General features: G+C 46.4%; 4 protein-coding genes across 4 annotated transcripts; 3 read left to right on the forward strand and 1 right to left on the reverse strand.

The window, feature by feature from the left end:
• Positions 1-477: 477 nt before the first annotated feature.
• Positions 478-2,009, forward strand: N7495_002718 (putative ubiquitin conjugating enzyme E2; the record flags this gene model as incomplete). Its single annotated transcript, XM_057205387.1, has 3 exons — positions 478-480; positions 556-894; positions 972-2,009. The coding sequence occupies 3 exons, from the start codon at positions 478-480 to the stop codon at positions 2,007-2,009; spliced, it is 1,380 nt and encodes a 459-aa protein (XP_057065994.1).
• A 2,237-nt stretch (positions 2,010-4,246) lies between these two features.
• Positions 4,247-5,011, forward strand: N7495_002719 (uncharacterized protein; the record flags this gene model as incomplete). Its single annotated transcript, XM_057205388.1, has 1 exon — positions 4,247-5,011. The coding sequence occupies one exon, from the start codon at positions 4,247-4,249 to the stop codon at positions 5,009-5,011; it is 765 nt and encodes a 254-aa protein (XP_057065995.1).
• A 945-nt stretch (positions 5,012-5,956) lies between these two features.
• On the reverse strand, positions 5,957-10,267 carry ssdA (mRNA-binding translational repressor SSD1; the record flags this gene model as incomplete). The annotated part of the gene is made up of 4 exons (XM_057205389.1): positions 5,957-5,996; positions 6,069-7,435; positions 7,503-10,108; positions 10,171-10,267. 4 exons carry the CDS (start codon positions 10,265-10,267, stop codon positions 5,957-5,959), a joined length of 4,110 nt encoding a protein of 1,369 aa, XP_057065996.1.
• A 3,424-nt stretch (positions 10,268-13,691) lies between these two features.
• On the forward strand, positions 13,692-15,373 carry N7495_002721 (putative RNA export mediator Gle1; the record flags this gene model as incomplete). Its single annotated transcript, XM_057205390.1, has 2 exons — positions 13,692-14,540; positions 14,606-15,373. The coding sequence occupies 2 exons, from the start codon at positions 13,692-13,694 to the stop codon at positions 15,371-15,373; spliced, it is 1,617 nt and encodes a 538-aa protein (XP_057065997.1).
• Positions 15,374-17,879: the final 2,506 nt, after the last annotated feature.

Genomic DNA, 17,879 nt, shown 5'->3' on the forward strand with positions numbered 1-17,879 from the left:
CCTGGCTTCAAAAGTCGAAGGGGTTCATTTTCCTGATAGTTTGATTCTTTGGTTAATGTACGGTCGAGAGACCACCAATCGTGAATAAAGTACATAAGTTCTATTCCAGGCGCCAGGCATAAATAATCCAGTAATTGGCAAGCCCCTCCAGGCTCTAATATCTAGCTATTTGTATTATAATTTTAAAACTCGTGATCTCCTCCAGGGTACGGGTCAATTAAAATAATGGCCACCAACCAGCTACCGATTTTACTGTACCAGAGAATGCTGATGTTGACATCACGAACTATTATGGCTGACTAACCTATATCAATCTAACGCGTGCGTGACGCGTGTGCCCAACTATCTTTTTGGCCAATGACAGGAGTTGACAATCGATTATGTAATCTGATGATCCACCTTGGTTGTTGAAGTAACGGTGTGTTGTTGTTGCTCTAACAACGCACCACCCACTAAATACTCTGCGGTACTAGTAAAATGGTAAGTGCTCCATTTTTGAGTTCAATATACAGTTAAAATAAGATCTACATGAATAAGACTAACAATGCGATCAAGATTTCCAATTCACGCCGGCTGGCGGCAGACCATGCTGCCCTCCAGAGCTCTAAGCTTCCTCCGTATTACCTCTGGCCTGAAGACAACAATCATTTCGATATAGCAGGTGATCTGTCCCAGTTGACAGTTTTACTTACGGGCCCACCGGGGACTCCATACTCTCAGGGCCTTTGGAGACTACAACTTGAGATCCCTCATGATTATCCACACAGCCCGCCCAAGGCAACTTTCTGCACGAGGATATGGCACCCCAACATGGAAGAGATCACAGGTGCAGTCTGTGTAGATACCCTGAAGAGGGACTGGCAGTCTAATCTTACACTTCGAGATGTGCTTATTGTAAGCTACTTAATTTTCCAAGCGAACTAAGTTCATCCTGCGACTGAAAAGCTAATACTTATATCGTCCACCACTAGACCATATCTTGTCTTCTCATCCAGCCCACTCCGGATTCTTCTCTTAATTCCTCAGCAGGGGCATTTTTCCAAGAAAACTTCGATGCCTTTGCTCAACAAGCCAGACTGATGACCTCCATCCACGCCCCAATCCCACACCACCTCAGTGAAGCCGTCAAAGAAGCGAGCATACGATGCGAAGATCCCACCCCTAAGGCATACCAAATGGATCGCGATCCGCACAATCAGCGTCCGCGAAAACTGCAGCGCATCCAGACCGGATCATCAAAGCGAAGTTCTCGCTACCCCACACCTTTTGAAGACCTGCCACACGCGCCCCGCGACATAAGAACCGCATTCACAACACCATCTCTTATGTCAGAAGACGAGCACATGACCGACAGCGATATTGAAAACTCCGCAAGCGCAAGCAAAGAAAACAACCCATCCTTCTTCTCCCCACCACCTCGTATTACCCCACTCTCACCCCGCAAGAATGCACATGGCAAACGCCCACTCTCTATCCTAGCGATTCCATACCCCGAAGAGCTGGAAGAAGACATCATGCTTATAGACTCAGAGTCGGACAGTGAATCAGCGCCAAAAACTGCCTCCGAGCGGAATATATCCGCTAATATCAATAATATCAAAGCCAGCAACCCTTGTGCGTGTATCTCACCAATGCGCAAACCTCGCAAACTTGCACTAGGCAGAAGCACAATAACACCGAGACGCCATCGTGAAGAGCTTCAAATCTACGAAGATGCTCCGGACCGCATGAACTATGATCTTCCACAACAGCTCAGCGCTGCTGGCAAGGAGAATCGAGACTCGGGAATTCGTGCGCTGAATAGGAAAGATGATCGCGGCCCACAAGCTGTGAAGACGGCCAACGGGCTTAATGTGCCAGCAGGTCAGATGCAGAATGTTACTATGAAGTCGATATCTTCTCAAGCTTCTCAGCTGTCTTCAAAAGTTCCCAAGGTCTTTAGTACTTTAAGGATGGGCGCACTCCCTAAACCGAGGCCCAAGCCTCGAATCGGTGTGCGACGACTTTGATGTTCATTCATTTCTTCATTTCTTTGGGTTTATTTGGATTTTTTTCGTTGATGGGCACAACCCTGTGCATGAGTTCGTTCTACCTCTTCAGCGCATACATAGTTTACGCATTCATTTCTGGAGTCGATCGGGGAAATATCCGGGTTTCTGCTGCAGGTGGCGGAAAGCAAACATTGAGCATTATAAAACATTTGATAGCTTGCTTTGGTATATAGGACTTTATCATATCACTCGAAATGTACTTTATCTACATAACTACATATTTCAACTGCTCAATGTTTTTTTTATTTCTTTTTTCCTTTTTCGAAATTTCAAAAGAAAAATAGCATCCATACCCGTGAACCTACCTGGAGCCCCCTAGGGCTTGGGCTTGAAGTACCCATGTAGCCTCCCGAGGTCTCATGATTCCAACCTCGGAAGGAACCAACAAAAATATCAAATACAGCCGAGACACATATATGGATTGCGTATCCAAGGAAAAAATTGCTTTCAATTATCGGGGCCTCTGTGACACAAATTGTTGATTTGAAGATCAAGATTGAACTGTGGAAGCAGGGACGATGAAAGAATCCACCATCAGCCTAAGTGACACTCTCTGGGTCTGATCATCTTTGAGTTCTCCGACGGAAAATGAATCATCAAAGAGATAACCGTACGAGTAACTAGTATCCCATGATAATATTCATGGAGAACCGTGGAAAGGATGGCTGACAATGAAGAAAAAAGACGAAGCTATCTCGGGAATGAGAGCATTAAGGCAAAAACAACTGAAAGGAAATAGAAATAATAATAATAAGAAATAATCAATTGGCCTTCTGTCTCTTTGAGTTGTCAAACTGACACTTCCCATTTCTTTTCCTTTGACTTCGCTTTCTTTGAGTCGCCAGAACTTGCAATAAGTTTGCCATATTCACAACATTGAGGACCAGTTCATGATCTATAAAGATCGTTTCGAGGAACACTACCAAACTTCTCTCCTTCCACTCTTTCGAAGTTAAACTATCCCAACAGTTTTCCAGTCTAATTGGGCAACTTCATCATGCGAAAGATTTTTGATAGGCAAAAAAGTCACGGAGGACTTGAGGAAAAATAGGAGGGATAGGCGGGAGAGAAAAAAACAAGTGAAAACGGCCCAGAATGAGGGTCCTAAGGAAGGTGATAGGATGAAGGCAGCTCATAAGGCTCAACGAGCTCCGACAGTTGATCCAGTTGAAGTTCTAAATATCGATATAATGAAGGATATGGGTCTAGCCCCGGAAGAAGAAATGCCACCCCCAAAACATGCGGCTCCACCACCTCCAGATAAGACAGATGGTGAAGGTGAGCTAAGTGGCATAGTATTTTCCAATAAAGCATTTTCTAATAAGGAGACAGAATTAAAAGAGCCGAAAGACACACCTAAACCTGTTCCTAAACGAGTGCGATGGTTTCATAAAGGGCCCGAATCTCTTGACGACCCGAAAAAACTGCCCCCAGGATGGACTCATTTAGAGCCTGATATCAATCCCCGAGACATAGATGCTCAAATTCAACGATGTCAGGAGAGAATTGAAGATAACATGATGACCTATATCTTTATTGACAGACTCAAGGTATTGCAGAAGTTCAAAGAACGTCAAGTGTAAGTTGACTTATTATTCGATAACTCTTTCAAAGTTGATAGGTTACTTATGTATGGGTTATTGAAATCAAAACAGGCACAATCTTGCTCCGTATCAAGACCTCGTAGGCATGATTCCATTTGAATCAATCCAACGCATTCAAGTTCTCGACACAGTGAAAGAAAAGTTGATGAATGGGACCCAGGATGAATTTAGGCAACTTTCTAATGTGACTGCCATCATAGAAGAGTACAGGAGTGGGAGACTTGATTGGATGAAGGGGGTTAGTTATTGGTCATATGGGAAAAAGGTTGGCGAGGCAAAGCTGTTTAGTGTGGACCAGTTCCGTAAGTTGAATAGGCAATTTGAAGGGTATAAGGGGTTCTGGGTAGAAGGAGTAAGTACTTGAAGACAAGTTGATAACGATCCAAGGTTGAATATTTGAACTAAATATAAGCTTAAATGACTAGCGTAACAGAAGCGCTTTAAGAATGAAACTGGCGAGACAAGACTTGAAGCTTCCTCAAAGCCATGGTACATATGAATTTAAAGTATGAAAACACCCAAGTTCATAGCAGCTCTAGAGGTTATCACCTCTTCTTCTTTTTCTTCTTTCTGATTCATACTCCTCTTTAGATGAACTTTGACCTTCGACTTGGCCGAGAACTCGGTGATGGATCGCAATCTGGCCCGAGGGCTGGTGACTACCCACAACCGCCAGAACTTGAATTCGAGTTTATAGATGATACAGGAGCCGAGAGGATGACTATCTACAAAAATGACCTACGTGCACTACAAGGACCAATCCCAGCCGCACAATGGCCATGGGAACAGTTGATGGGCGTGACGATCGTATTGGATGCGAACCTAGGCAGCTCTATGCAGCCAGAGTTTCTCATCGAGGCCAACTTTTTCGATACGCCAAAGAGTAACCCACATAGGAGATCTCTTCTACACGACTGGATTCCAGTCTTTTGCAGCGTTAATATGGATCATGATTTTGTACATGAAGGAGACACAGACAGACTCTCTGGCCATTGGTTGCGTCGGGTTCTTTACTTCGCCACAGCACCAGAGGGTCCAAAGGAGAGATCCTGCTATATCAGTACCCATAAAAGTAATCTGTTGAGACAGGCGCCAGATATCATGCCTCAAAACCCGCAACAAATCGAAGCTCAATGGAAGATCAGGCATGAATTGCACGCGACACAAGCAGCGGGCTGGATGAACACTGATACAAAAGGAGTAAAAAAGGTAGTACCCTTGCAGATGGCATTTGTGCGATATCCAGGTGGACCAGGACAAGGATTCCCAATCCCTAGAGCCGAATGGGATCCTGACTCCAACGCATATTATGAGGCAGAAGATTCCGACGATGCGGGAGCTGCAGGTACTTTGTGAGGCATATATGGTGTATGAGGGGGTCCATCCATGTGGGCATATTTACTCCGCTCTAAACTTGGAAAACCCTTCCTTATGTCTGTTAGTCTTCCCAGGTTCAAGTCCTGGAGTACTGCCCATGCGGTCCAACCCCTGCCGCAGCCTCCCATGTGCCTGGTAGTTTGTTGGTTCATTATTTGTCGTTAACTGTTTATCGTTTATTGTTTTCTAAGGTTACTCTAGTTTGCCGTGTACCTAGGTATGGTTCATTCCAAGGTTGTTTACTGTTTGTCGTTTAGTGTTATCTTAGTTTAAATGTTCTAAGCTTCCTTTAATCCTACCTAAAATGGAAAATGCATCGCCAGGGTTATGTTCTAAGTTTGTCGATGCAGTTTTGAAACTGCCTGAAAATGTCCTTACCTCATTGGGTATGGACGGTGAAGGATGATTCTAGGGTTGACTAAAGGAAATTCTAGATAGCTTAAAGTAGGGCATGCTACCTGGACCTATGCGAAACAACATATTTATGTAGATAGCTGGATTAATAGAAAGACTCTGGAACTATCGAACTGCAATCAATTTTTCCGTCTCGAATCTTCAATCCTTACGCGAAATCGCACGTCCCAATAAACAGCACGGGATAGGACTAGTACAGGGGACTGAGAGCAACTTGTTACAGATAGACCTCTTCGAAGAACGACTAAAGATGCTAGGTACCATAAAAAATAATGACAATCGCTACGCAGCACATAACGAGAAAAAAGTTGACGGCCCAACACACGTGGGAAATTTTGCTTTTCCCGATAAATATATGTTCGATCCGAATATTTGGGATAAGGATTATGTTCGCAAGTGCGTAGGAACAAGGACAGATAAATCATGTTCCGCAACGCCAAAAAAATCTGCAGGATAATCATGCAAATAATATGTCCCATTGAAGGAAAAAAAACAGCCGCCATCGAGCGCTTACAAAGCGTAGGGGTTGACGGACCGGACAGTGAGGCATCTGTAAGAAGGAAGGGATCCAGCGTTAGTTTTGGGACAAGGATTTGTAGAAATTGAAGGATAAGAAACGTACGGTGGGCTCTTGCTCAGGTCTGTCTTCAAGATGATAGGAATGCGAGACATCTCGGTAACATCCTGGATGAACATTCCATCCTCTTCTCGCAACTTGAAAAGCTTCAAATACTTCTCCTTGTTGGTCAACTGATTCTCAGGGGCATCGCTGGGGCCCGAAGCAATCTTGGGGTCCGAACGAGTACGGTGTGGTCCCTGGGAGTGGTGGCCGTTGCGGGTAGGAGATGGGGGCATGCTCTGGGTTGAGCGGTCAACTGAGTTGAGAGAGACACCGGCTGTGAGTTCAGTCACCTCATCCAAATCCACATCTTCATCGTCATCGAAGAGAGCATCGACGGCGTCATGGGACATAGTACCGGTTTCGGTCTGCTTGCGCATGGCTTCGTCCTGTTCACGGGCACGTTCTCTGGCAGCCTCTGCTTCACGAGCCGCAGCAGCGGCCTGGGCAGCACGAGAGTTGCCATTCTTGGGGCGCTCATCCTCAGGGATATAGGCAGACGATGGAACGCCCTTCTCCCAGTAGAGTTCGAGAACGCGGTTTTCCTTGCGGAACTCAGCCTTCTTCAATGGCAACTGATCGCAGTGCACGCGCTTCTCAAAGCCATATTCGGGAATAAGAACGTCAAATGCGGATTCGTAAACACAGACGACGATACCCTCGCTGATGAGATCGCCACCAAGTTCGCGACTCTTCCGATCCATGCTTCGGCAGGCCTCGATGTGGACGCTCTGCTCTTGCGCATTGTGAGCCGAGTCCTTCTTGTTGTTGCAGAGGTCAGCAGTTTTCGTCAAGGACTCCACATCTTCAGTGAATTCAATAGCGCCCTCTGAGAGGATGGACTCGAGCTGACGGTGCACGATGATGTCGGCATAGCGCCGTGAGGGGTTAGTGAAGTGGGTGTACACAGGCACATTAAATGTGTAGTGTTGACGCTTATCATCTGCAGGACCAGGCCCAACGAAATACTTGGCACGCTGCATGGCCTTGGAAAGCAATGTCTCCATACCCTGGCGGATATCGACGTCTTGCACCTTGCAGAGTGAGCTTTGCAAGCTGCCGCTGCTGGAGGCGTCAATATCGTAACCAAGACGGTTCATTCTCTCATCAAAGAGAGTAAGGCGACGAGGGTTGGGAGAAGGCTGACGGCGAAGGAATGCCTTTTCGGGCATAGCACCGGCAATCTTACGGGCAACGAAATAGTTGGCCTGGCGGCTGAGTTCCTCAACAAGCTCATGAGCTGGGGAAGAATCAAATATGTTGTATTCAACTGGTATATTCTCGTCATCAAGCTGTTGAATGAGTCGCAGGCTTGGGACATTAGCCACACGGTTGCCGAATCGGGCACCACGGAACTTGTTGACCATAGTCTAGAGAAAAATCAGATTAGTTTAGTCAAGTAATAGGGGAAAAGGGGGGTGCGGAAAATAATCTTACGTTTAGTAATTGAATGCTGTCCGAAGTGATACCGGCAGCAGTCTTGTCTGATTTGCCGGTGACGACTGAGTTGACATCCTCATAGCTGAGACGGCCTGCACTCTTGATGACACCCTTGCCGATCCAAACATCATCATCGATGGCACCTGTTTCGGGGTTTGCGGTGAAAACAACGCTGACAGTCAGGCGGTCTGTTCCGGGAATAAGAGAGCAGAGCTCGTTAGAGACACGGGGAGGAAGCATGTTCATGAGTCGATCAACCAGGTAGACTGCAGTGCCGCGTTTCTTGGCCTCGCGGTCGACAAGAGAGTTGCCCTTGACAAAGTGGGCGATATCAGCAACGTGAACACCGATCTCAACCGTTCCATTGGTAAGCTTCTTCACATGGAAAGCATTTTCGAGAGCCTTAGTATTCTCTGGATCGACTGTGAAAATACTTTCTTCGCGGAAGTCACGGCGGGAGGCCAATGCGTCACTTTCGTTGGCAATGGACCAATCCTCAAAGCCAATGCTCTTGATCACGGCGTCGGAGAAATCGTCAGAACCAAAGTTGTTGTCACGGAGCAGAGCATCTGTTTCAACCCGAAGGTCACCCATCTCACCAAGCTGCTCAACAAGGGTACCGAAGGGGTGCAGGGAAGTGATGGGCCACCTCTTGATAGAAGCGACAAAGATGCGGTTTGCATAATCTTGGTGTTTCTCAACGAAGTCCCGCGGGGCCTGCTCGGTAGGAATGGCAATCAGAGGCACGCGCTTGTCAGTAGGTTTGAACCAGACGATCTTGGGTTTGTCCTGGTGACGATCATGCTGGGATCGGCCATGAGCGCCATCTCTGGCCTGTCTCTCGGCCTCCTGCTTCTCCTTGGTTGCCTGGCTGCTAGGTCGAAGGAGACCCAGGGTTCCAGAGAACATCTGACCAGCGATACGCTCAACAACAGCAACAACATGACCAGCGTACAATGGCTTCTGTTCATCACTTATCTCATCTTCTTCAACCAGGAGGAGACTCTGACCCTCAACCTCGACATCGTCGTTCTTCTTTTGGGTGGGGCGCTGACGAAGACTTCCACGACGGCGGATGCTTCCATCCGGTCCGACCTCTTGTCTGTCACCGTTGGAGTCAGACCGACCAAGCTTATCATTTCCAGCGGTGCTGTTGGAGCGGGCGTCGGTAATATCTTTGCGCTTCTTCTTTTCCTCCTTCTCTCTCTTCTGGGACCACACCTCATCAACGTCTAGGAGCTCGATCGCGACGAAATCGCCCTCCAAGGCACGATTACGATCCTTACTACCACATATGAAGATGTCGGCATCTAAATCGGTTGTGGTAACGTAGGCATCGGAGCGATTTTTCTTGTTAACTCGCAAGACACCTGCCACGAGCTGGCCATTGCTAATGAGGGCTGGCAAGTTAGCTTGAGGCAGATAGGGAGTGAAGAGAGTCTTCCGCTGCTGCTGCTGCTGTTGCTGTTGTTGCTGAACAGACAGTTGCGGTGGGGCGTGTTGGCTTGCAGAAAGGCCGGTCAAACCCTGGCCATTTTGCTGCTGCTGCTGGATAGCTTGAAGTTGCGCAAGCTGGAGCTGATTCAACTGTTGACCGCCAAAAATCTGAGGCGGTGCCATCATGACTTGGCCCTGGGGCAGCTGAATTAGCTGAGGCTGACCGGGATATTGGAATTGCCCGATGGAGCCCATCGACTGATTCATTGATCCACGTGAGCGGTGGCCGGGTTGGAAGCCGCTATTTTGCTGCTGACCAAAGGGCTTTTGCTGCTGGTCTTGTCCCTGGCTCTGGTTGTTTGGCTGGCGCCAGTTACCGTCAAAGTTCCTGGACGCGGATCGGCCATGACCGGACTGACTGCCACGGCGCTGGTTATCAAGCTGACCACTTTCACTGGCCTGGGGGAACTGGAAGCCACCTGCGCCACGACCAGATAGAGAGCCGCGGCTACCACCAATGGCCATAGACTGGCTGCGACCATGTCCACCAGCCCGAAGGTTACCAGCCCGTTGCATACCAAGCCCTTGCGGGGGTGCAGGAGAGGTGGTAGATCCAGGAGTATCATCCAATCCAGACTGGTTCTCAGATCCGGGGGCAGGAGCTGGGAATTGGAATCCAGAAGCTGTGCGCTTTTGCTGTGCGAGCTCGGCAGCCTTCTTAGCCTCAGGAAGGGCGAGGGAGTGTCTGCGTTGATGACCACCACCGGGTGGACCACCACGGCCGCGACCTTGATTGGAATTCTCGTTTCTCTGGTTGTTTTGACCCTGCTGGTTATTGAAGTCAGCATATCCGGAAGCGCCCGACGAAGGAGCAGGAGGTGGGCCCATTGCAAGACCAGGGAGGGCAGATTGGTTTCGGCGGTGAGAGTGTTGGTTGGGAGCATTTAACGGTACTCCGAGCTGTTGCTGCTGTTGAGGGAATTGGAAGGTGCCCACCTGAGGGGAAACACCACCCATACCACCACCGGCAGAGAACGAGTTGACTTGTTGACCCAGTTGATGAGGCTGGAGCAAGCCCATATTGACATATTGTTGGTGGGTAGCTGCAATTTGTTGTTGTTGCTGCTGGAGCAGCTCGATCTGTTGCTGAATAGCGAGTTGTTCCACTACACAAGACACACGAGTCAGTTTGGTTAATATTTAACAAGAGGGGTAAAATGTGACTTACTCATCAGAGGGGTCAGCTCAGATGGAGTTCTACGATGAGCAATGTGGAGCTTGCGCCCACCCGGGCCTGTACCCCCGGATTGGTTTTGTTGATCCATGATTCCTGATATTGGAGTATGGATGTATCACTGTAGAGTGCGAAATGACGGATTGTGGTCCGATGACGAGAGATGGGTATTGCCTCTAGAAGGCAATCAAGGCAGTCCACGAATCAAATCAAACGTAGTTGTTCGTATTTAAGTGGACGATAGTTTCTTGGTATTCTGAAGGAAAAGAAAGTGGATCAGTAATGGAGACGGTTGAGTTGAGGAAAGGAAAAAAAACCCAAGCAAAGGGTGAGAAGAACGATTTGAGGAGTGAATGAATGAGAGCGGGAGAGCGGGAGAACGGGGAGAGGCGAGGGGAGGGTCCAGAAGGAAAGAACAACGGTTCGCCGGGCTCTAGTGCGGGCGGAGAAGGCCAGGGGTTTTATGGACATCACGAGGTAGTAGGGTAGGCAACATGTAGGCAAAAGGCAATTTGGGCCATACAGGAGAACAAACACACAAACGAAACATTACACAATTCCAAAATTGTAACTCAATGAACTTGTAATATTTTTCTTACCTGCGAGAGACACTAATGACAACGTCCGAGCTCTGGCATTACAATATGACGTCCGTAATGTCCAGGGTGGGATGAAAACTGCCTGAAGACAGCAAAGCGTTGACAGTCACAGCAGGATCGGATAACGGAGGAGATTCAAGAGTCGAGTCAATTGAAAGCTCAATGTAGCTCAAACCACTCAAGTCAAGGATGGACTGGAAAGGGACGACGTTGGGACGATCCGGAATAGGGAGTTGGGAAGGATTGAGTTGGCAACTGAAGCTGGTGTACTTATAAGGCACAAAAGCGACAGAAGGGCATGAAAGAAGTGGGAAAGGAACCAGATATAGTATCCTTAATCGACTACCGAAATTATCGAGCCTAAATGAGCAATAAGAAAAGCTGAGGAAGCTCTACTCGTTGCAAATGAATGACCGTATTCTCCAGAAAACGGACAGCAGTGTGTTGCCTCAAAGAGAGTGACAACGAAGTGTGAATATAGGGAAGCAAAGAATAGGCGATGCAAGCATCGACAAATTCAACCCGAAGGAACGATGGGGGGAAGAGAGAGAGAGAGAGAGAGAGAGAGAGAGAGATGGGGAGATGAAAAGGGAGGAGGGGGAAAGGAGACGAGGTGATGATGGGATCCATACAAAGCCGACAGACATGTGGGGAGAGTGTACTGAAAATTTCAATACAGATGGTTAAATACACATATTAATATATTGGTTTAATACCGTCAAGAGTTGGTCACAATACGGAAGCGGAGGCGTCCATGGAATGATCTCCATGGATCCCGACCACCTCATCACGTATCCCCATACGTTTATATGAGTATCTCATCATTTATTCTTATATAGGAAGAAAGTAAATAGCTCAAGCTGTGACCAGCGTGGGGGAGACTACTAATGATCTACACAAACTCCCAGTGATTGGAGGTAATGAGTTTGGGGGGCTTTTAGGGCATTAAGCTAGCCAAGTACTATTCCGTACTAACACTCTGTTCTTAATCGGGCTTAGTGTTTCTTAGTGTATTAACTCCACGTCCTATTTTCACTTTCACCCTTTTTTCAATGCATTCTACTATTGCTTTCAACTAGATCCACCATCGGATCTTTGACCTATATTACTCGTTGATCATCTCAAGCTTTTAGATACCCTCGATCAGCTCAAGCCTTCCATGCCCAGCATGTGATATGTCCTTATAGGTGGATACAACCTACGGCGTACAGAATGTGGCTAAATGATTAAATCCATGCTGGAGATGCCTTGATACCCAGTCCTTTGCCACGAAGCGAACACCGGACTACCTACGTACCTAAGTAGACAGGGTTGCTCAATTTGAAACAGCAGGGAAGTACTCATTTTCGAGGGATCTGCACACTCAATGGCACCTCAGCTTCAAGTTAAAAGTACATATCTAGGTAGGTACGTGACCGACTATTTATTATTCCATGGTTTAATTGTGTGTATCTTTGAACATAACATACACCTTGGCAGCACTCTAAGCTGCGTCGAATAGGTAACAATTGAAGATTATTATACGAACTAGATCTAACTTCAAGCTTAGATTTCGGAGGTCCAGACTCATGGGTATGAATTGACTACTATAGAAAAAGCGGGTTGATATAAATATGGCATATTGTGATTAACTTGGTGATGAATAGAGCTATACAGCCCTTGGTTTCATAGTTCCAAGGTTTCGATCTCATAATACATAGGTATCAGGTAGAGAACATATTACAGGACCTCCATGTTATGATTTATAAGTATTTAGCTCTCAATGCAGTTTTTAGAACATTTATCATTCTTTGGTGTCCCTCTTTGTCTGGATTTGCTATTATATGACTTTTTGGCCTTGGGAGTCTTTCTAGAAGGTGAATGATCAACTTCGGGCCTTACTTCCAAAGACTACCGACTTAGCTGTGGATCCTGAATTGCAAATCCTTGAATGCAAAGATACACCGACTATTTGGGTTGAAGGTCGTTCAAGGCCACCAATACTTGCCACATCAGATTAGCTTGGCTATCCCTCTATTCTTCGTACGTCAACTAGACACCTTGAATTTATGCTCCAGGTAAAATATATTTTACAAGTAGTTTCAAGTTCTATAGACATCTTGAGGCCCATTCATAGTTTCTTTATATTAGCCAGAATAACCATGAAAGGTGGTATGCCGACCAAGTATGGGAGAAATAGCTGTCATGTGACCGAGTAGTATTAAAACCACTACATGTACAGGTATTTAAGTGTACGGTTAGATAAACGGAGCGCTTAAGCGTAATTCAATGCAGAGATGTACTCGATAAGTGGAAAAAATCTTCGTTGGATCAGAATCAGCTCTTTTATCGGAATCGTCTATAGCCGACACTTATGTTTGATGCTTCCGAGACTTGAGACTTGAGTAGTGACTACTTAGTTAAAGTATCAAAGTTCAATAGACCAAAGGAAAAAAAAAGGCAAAAATAAGTTGGAATAGTGGTATTGCTGAGTCATGTAATTTATCATCCAAGGACGACGATAGCATTTCCGCGTTTAAATTCCTCAGATCATTGGCGTCATCCAAATCCAAATATCGGATAATGTTTTAGCTACTACCTTTTCCTATCATACGTCTTCCATCTTCTCTCTTACTCCCAGATCGGCCTAGAACATTCACTACTCCGAGTTCCACTTTTGGATCATGGATTGACCGCATTGGGTCTTTTATTTTTGTCCATTTCTTGCCCTTATTTTCTTTCAACCATTTAATCATCCAATTTCTTTTACAGCCACTTTTCCATCCTTGACTTGCGAGCTTTTTATCTCACCCTCGATACCCACAGCGTTCAACCCCTCCACTCTTCATAAAGCTCCCTCGAGTCTCGTTTTCAACTCTTCGAACAATCACCCTTCCATTCCATCTCTACTTCGCAGATTGGGACAAATTACTCATCATGACAATCCGACATATCCACCGTCCTCCTATGGACAGTCCGTCCAAACAGCTATTTCTCGAGCTCGCACGTGATCTTGAGCGCGTTCGTATCTTCGATGAGGACCTCAAGAAGGTCAAAGCATATGAGCGCAAGGCATACTATGACAACCTTGATCGTCTCGACGAGGAAAATGCACGTGCACATACTGCAGCTCTAGATGCAGTAGTCGCGCTTCACGACCAAGTCCGACACCAGGCAGAACAAGTCCTGGAAGAGCATAACCGAGTGGAAGAAGCAGAGCGTCAACGCAAGCAAGAGGCCGCCCGCAAAGAACAAGAGCGTATTGAGCGTGAGGAGGCCAAGAAGTTGCGACTCCAACAAGAAAAAGCTGCACGCATCGAAGCTGAGCGCAAGGCGAAGGAAGAAGCCGAAAAGAAAAAGGCTGAAGAGGCTGAACGAGTGCGGCTGGCCGCCCAACAAGCTAAGGAACAAGAAGCCCAAGAAGAGCGCGAGCGAGTAGAGGCCGAGAAACGTCAACAAGAGGAACAAGCTAAGAAGGCACAACAAGAAGCTCAGCAAAAGGCGCAGGAACAACAGCAACTCGCCCAGAAAAAGCAGCAACTCGCTGATGAGAAACTACGTGCTGAAAATCAGAAAGAAGTTGGCGGTACTCGCTTGTCAAATGACGAGATACGAGCACAAGAGCGATATGTTCAACTGCACAAAGATTTGAAAGCCATGCGTGCCAACATGGACAGTCTCGGAAAGCAGAACCCAGATTTCAAAAAATTCAAGGGTGATTTGCGCCGTTCTATCACCAAGTTTGTTGGTCAACTTCGAGAGGGTAAGGGTGCAAACAAAGTTCAGGTAAGCTTTTGATTTAACTCCAGTGATTATGGCTGCTGCATGACTGACCTGGCTCGCTACTTCAGACAGCGGAAATTCGATCGCTACTTGAGAAAGCCTGCAAGTTTTCAGAGCCCAGCCTAGACATTCGTCCTTTCATCGCGTTCCCACCCGAAGAAATTGCAAACACAGAGAACAGGGTTCCCGCTCTCCTTATATTTGGTCTGAATATTCTTGCCAAATGCATCATCAATGCTCTTCTTAACGAGGCTAGCATCAATCCTTTGCACGCTGAGCCTGTCGGCGTCCTTGCAGCCCAGATCTTCTCCACAGATACATTCATCTACAAGGGTATTCCCATGTCAGATATTCTATGGGCAAAGTATCGAGTGGTGTGCCCTGCTCTTTGGGGTTTCACCGGCAGTGACAAGACAGCGGCAGGTCGACGTGCTCTCGGTTGGTGGCGTGAGACACCAGATGGCCCGTTTGTCAAGGAGCAAACTCATGTGGATCGAATGACTGCTTTAGGTGCTGGATTCTCAGCATTGACACTTCGTGACTTTGGCAAAACCACACGCCAAAACCCCTTCCCCAATCATATTTTCTGGGTGTCCCTTCAAAAACTGCTGTCGATTCCCACCTCTGAGTTGCAGGAGACTCACATTATTCTCCTGCACTCAATGCTCCACCACTCAAGCGAGAGAGTCCTCAGCTTTTTCGGTCAGTTTGGTCTGGCCATTCTTCGCAAGGCCATCGTGGACTTGCCTCGAGAGGTGGAGCAGAAGTCCATGCCATTAGGACAGTTGAAGCTCCTACGAGAGGTTTATTTGAAGGAGAAGAACATTTTGCTGTAATAGTACAGCACAATTTAGTTCAGAGCTGCGATTCCCATCTTCCAATAAAGAATTTTAGGTATATAATGTAATCCACAAAACCCTAGATCCACAGTCACTATAGCCTTGCATTATTCTTAGCACTTCAATTGCTTTCATACCTAGGTCACTAACATGTAATATTTCACATGAATAAGGTTCGAATTTCAAGGTTGAAAGCCAAAATAAACTAATAGTATGCCTAGCCAGTCTAGCAAGATCAATACCAAATAAAACCTTTGAATTGAATCAAACTTTCCAAGGTTGGAAGCATTCACCTAGGTAGATGTCAGTGAATGTATTTTTTTGGAGTCGCCTGGGGTACAAATACTCCATCCACAGCTTTCACTATCCTCTCTCATTCCTCCTCCTATATCCAACTGGGATGGACCTGCCGATCTAGGTAGACATATAGATCAATATGTTCATTTGTCCAGATCTGTCTGACTCCATATCCACGAACTGATTAGGTGCCGTAGATTCCTACCTCTTAACTACAGGAGACTCGCATAAATCTCCTGAATTCAATACTCCACCTCTCAAGCGAGAGATACCTGAATCAGATTGGTCTGGTACTTCTCCGCAAGGTCATCATGGACTTGCCTCGGGTGTTGGGGCAGAAGTTGATGCCATTGGGGCGACAGAAACTCCCAACAGTCTGCCAAAAAGGCATTAGCGTCGTTGTCATGTCCTTGGAAAGTCAACGGTTACAACTACTGCCATTACTCAGTCACAGCCAACGAGACCGCCGCAGCCGTCATTGCTTCTATCACCGAGTCCATTGCATCTAAAAGACTCGGGCGAATACAATACTGGAAATTTTGATATTGGAGAGGCCAATTCATAATTTCACTATCAATTTGAACCCCAGCAAAATGAGCTGGACATTGTGCATGTGCCAGGTCGCAGTGATATTGTGGCGGATGGCCTTTCTTGTATCATCCACCACGACCACCGGTTATACCCATAGTGCCGCTCGTTCGTTCCATCGAGGCTGGCAATGCAGAGCACTACCCTCTCTCACCGTATGAATCCTAATACCTAACTACCTGCCAAATCGCCGATAGAAAGGTCTTCAAGAGCGCGCTCATCCAGACGGGATTTTTCAGGTTGGAATAATTGGTGGTGTACGGCATCGGCCACACCTATTCATTGGTTCAAGAAGAAGCGTTTCACAGAAGAAGAACAGAAGAGTGAGGCCAAGAAGAATGCGCTCAAGTGGTGATGTTTTGACGACTAAAAATTTGGATTTATAATGGCGGAGAACCGAACATGCATTGGACCGTTTGCCTTGATTTTTCCTCTCCAGTAACTGCTGAGCAACTGACAGAAAATTTGGAACTGATGTTGATTCCAAAAGACTAATCCTATTGGCCTATACACAGACTCAAGGATGTGTATCTGAAAGATATAAATATCTTGCTGGGAATGCAAGGAGACTCATATCAAACAGAAGTGAATCGAAGCAAGTGCCCAAATATGAATCAGCTGGACCTCGAAATTGTCACTAGAATAGTACGATAAAGTCCGGCTGGGCCTAAATGACAAGTCCTCAGGTTTCTAAGCTTCCAATTTCTCAACAGAAGCTAATTGAAAATTGACTCAATCCTACTACAGTTGGTGCAGACCGAAATGGTATCTAGAGGACTATTTCTTCAAGACGAAACCAAACAGCGAGGTTTCAGTTAAAAGCTTGCAAATAGAAAGGGTATTTAACGAAAAAATATCAAGGCAGGTGATTTCTACCTGAACTAGACCTCGAATTTCTTTACACATGACCTTATTCTAGGAGATCCACGGGTATTCACATACCTATTTCAAGGTTTCCACTGCGAGGAAGGAGATATGGTACTGAAATTTCTGTGGAACAAGCTGAATCGCTAGCAACAGATTTTGAGTTGTCCTCCCTCCATTGCCGACTAAAGCTTTTTCCGAGGGTTATTTAGTGTGTGGTAGACACAGGAAGATCAGTATATTCCTTCGGGATATGTTCGCAATGGGCAATTTGATCCCAGTACCCCCCTCCTAAATGAAATTGATATCCCACGCTTCTACTCGTACTTGAACAGCAGCACCTCAACTTCAGTTTTCTCAGTGATCCTTTCTTCTTAAGAGCTGTGCGTGTGGCTAGAGTGGCCGCTGGAACTCCGACACCAGCTCAGCAATTTTCGAAGATGATGAACATCTGACCACAAAGGCAAAGCATTTGATGGATATGCTAGGGAAAATTGCCCTCTACATCGATATTTTTCTCTATTCGTCAGCTTTTCTCTTTGAACACGTGTACTGGGTGGAATCTCGTCTCTCCAAACTCCACCACACGACATGAGAAATCCTAGAGCAGTGACCATTCCTTCTCCCTCGCATTGAGTCCTTGCTGGGCAAATTATCCCGTCTGCATGATGAAATGAATAAAATTCTCTCGCGACAAGCCAAAACAGAAGAACCCAGACACCACTTTCTGTCAGCCATTCGGCCTCACATCGAA

Source organism: Penicillium taxi, assembly GCF_028828555.1.
Source record: "Penicillium taxi strain IBT 34144 chromosome Unknown utg000002l_segment0_segment0, whole genome shotgun sequence".
In the NCBI taxonomy this organism is placed as follows: domain Eukaryota; kingdom Fungi; phylum Ascomycota; class Eurotiomycetes; order Eurotiales; family Aspergillaceae; genus Penicillium; species Penicillium taxi.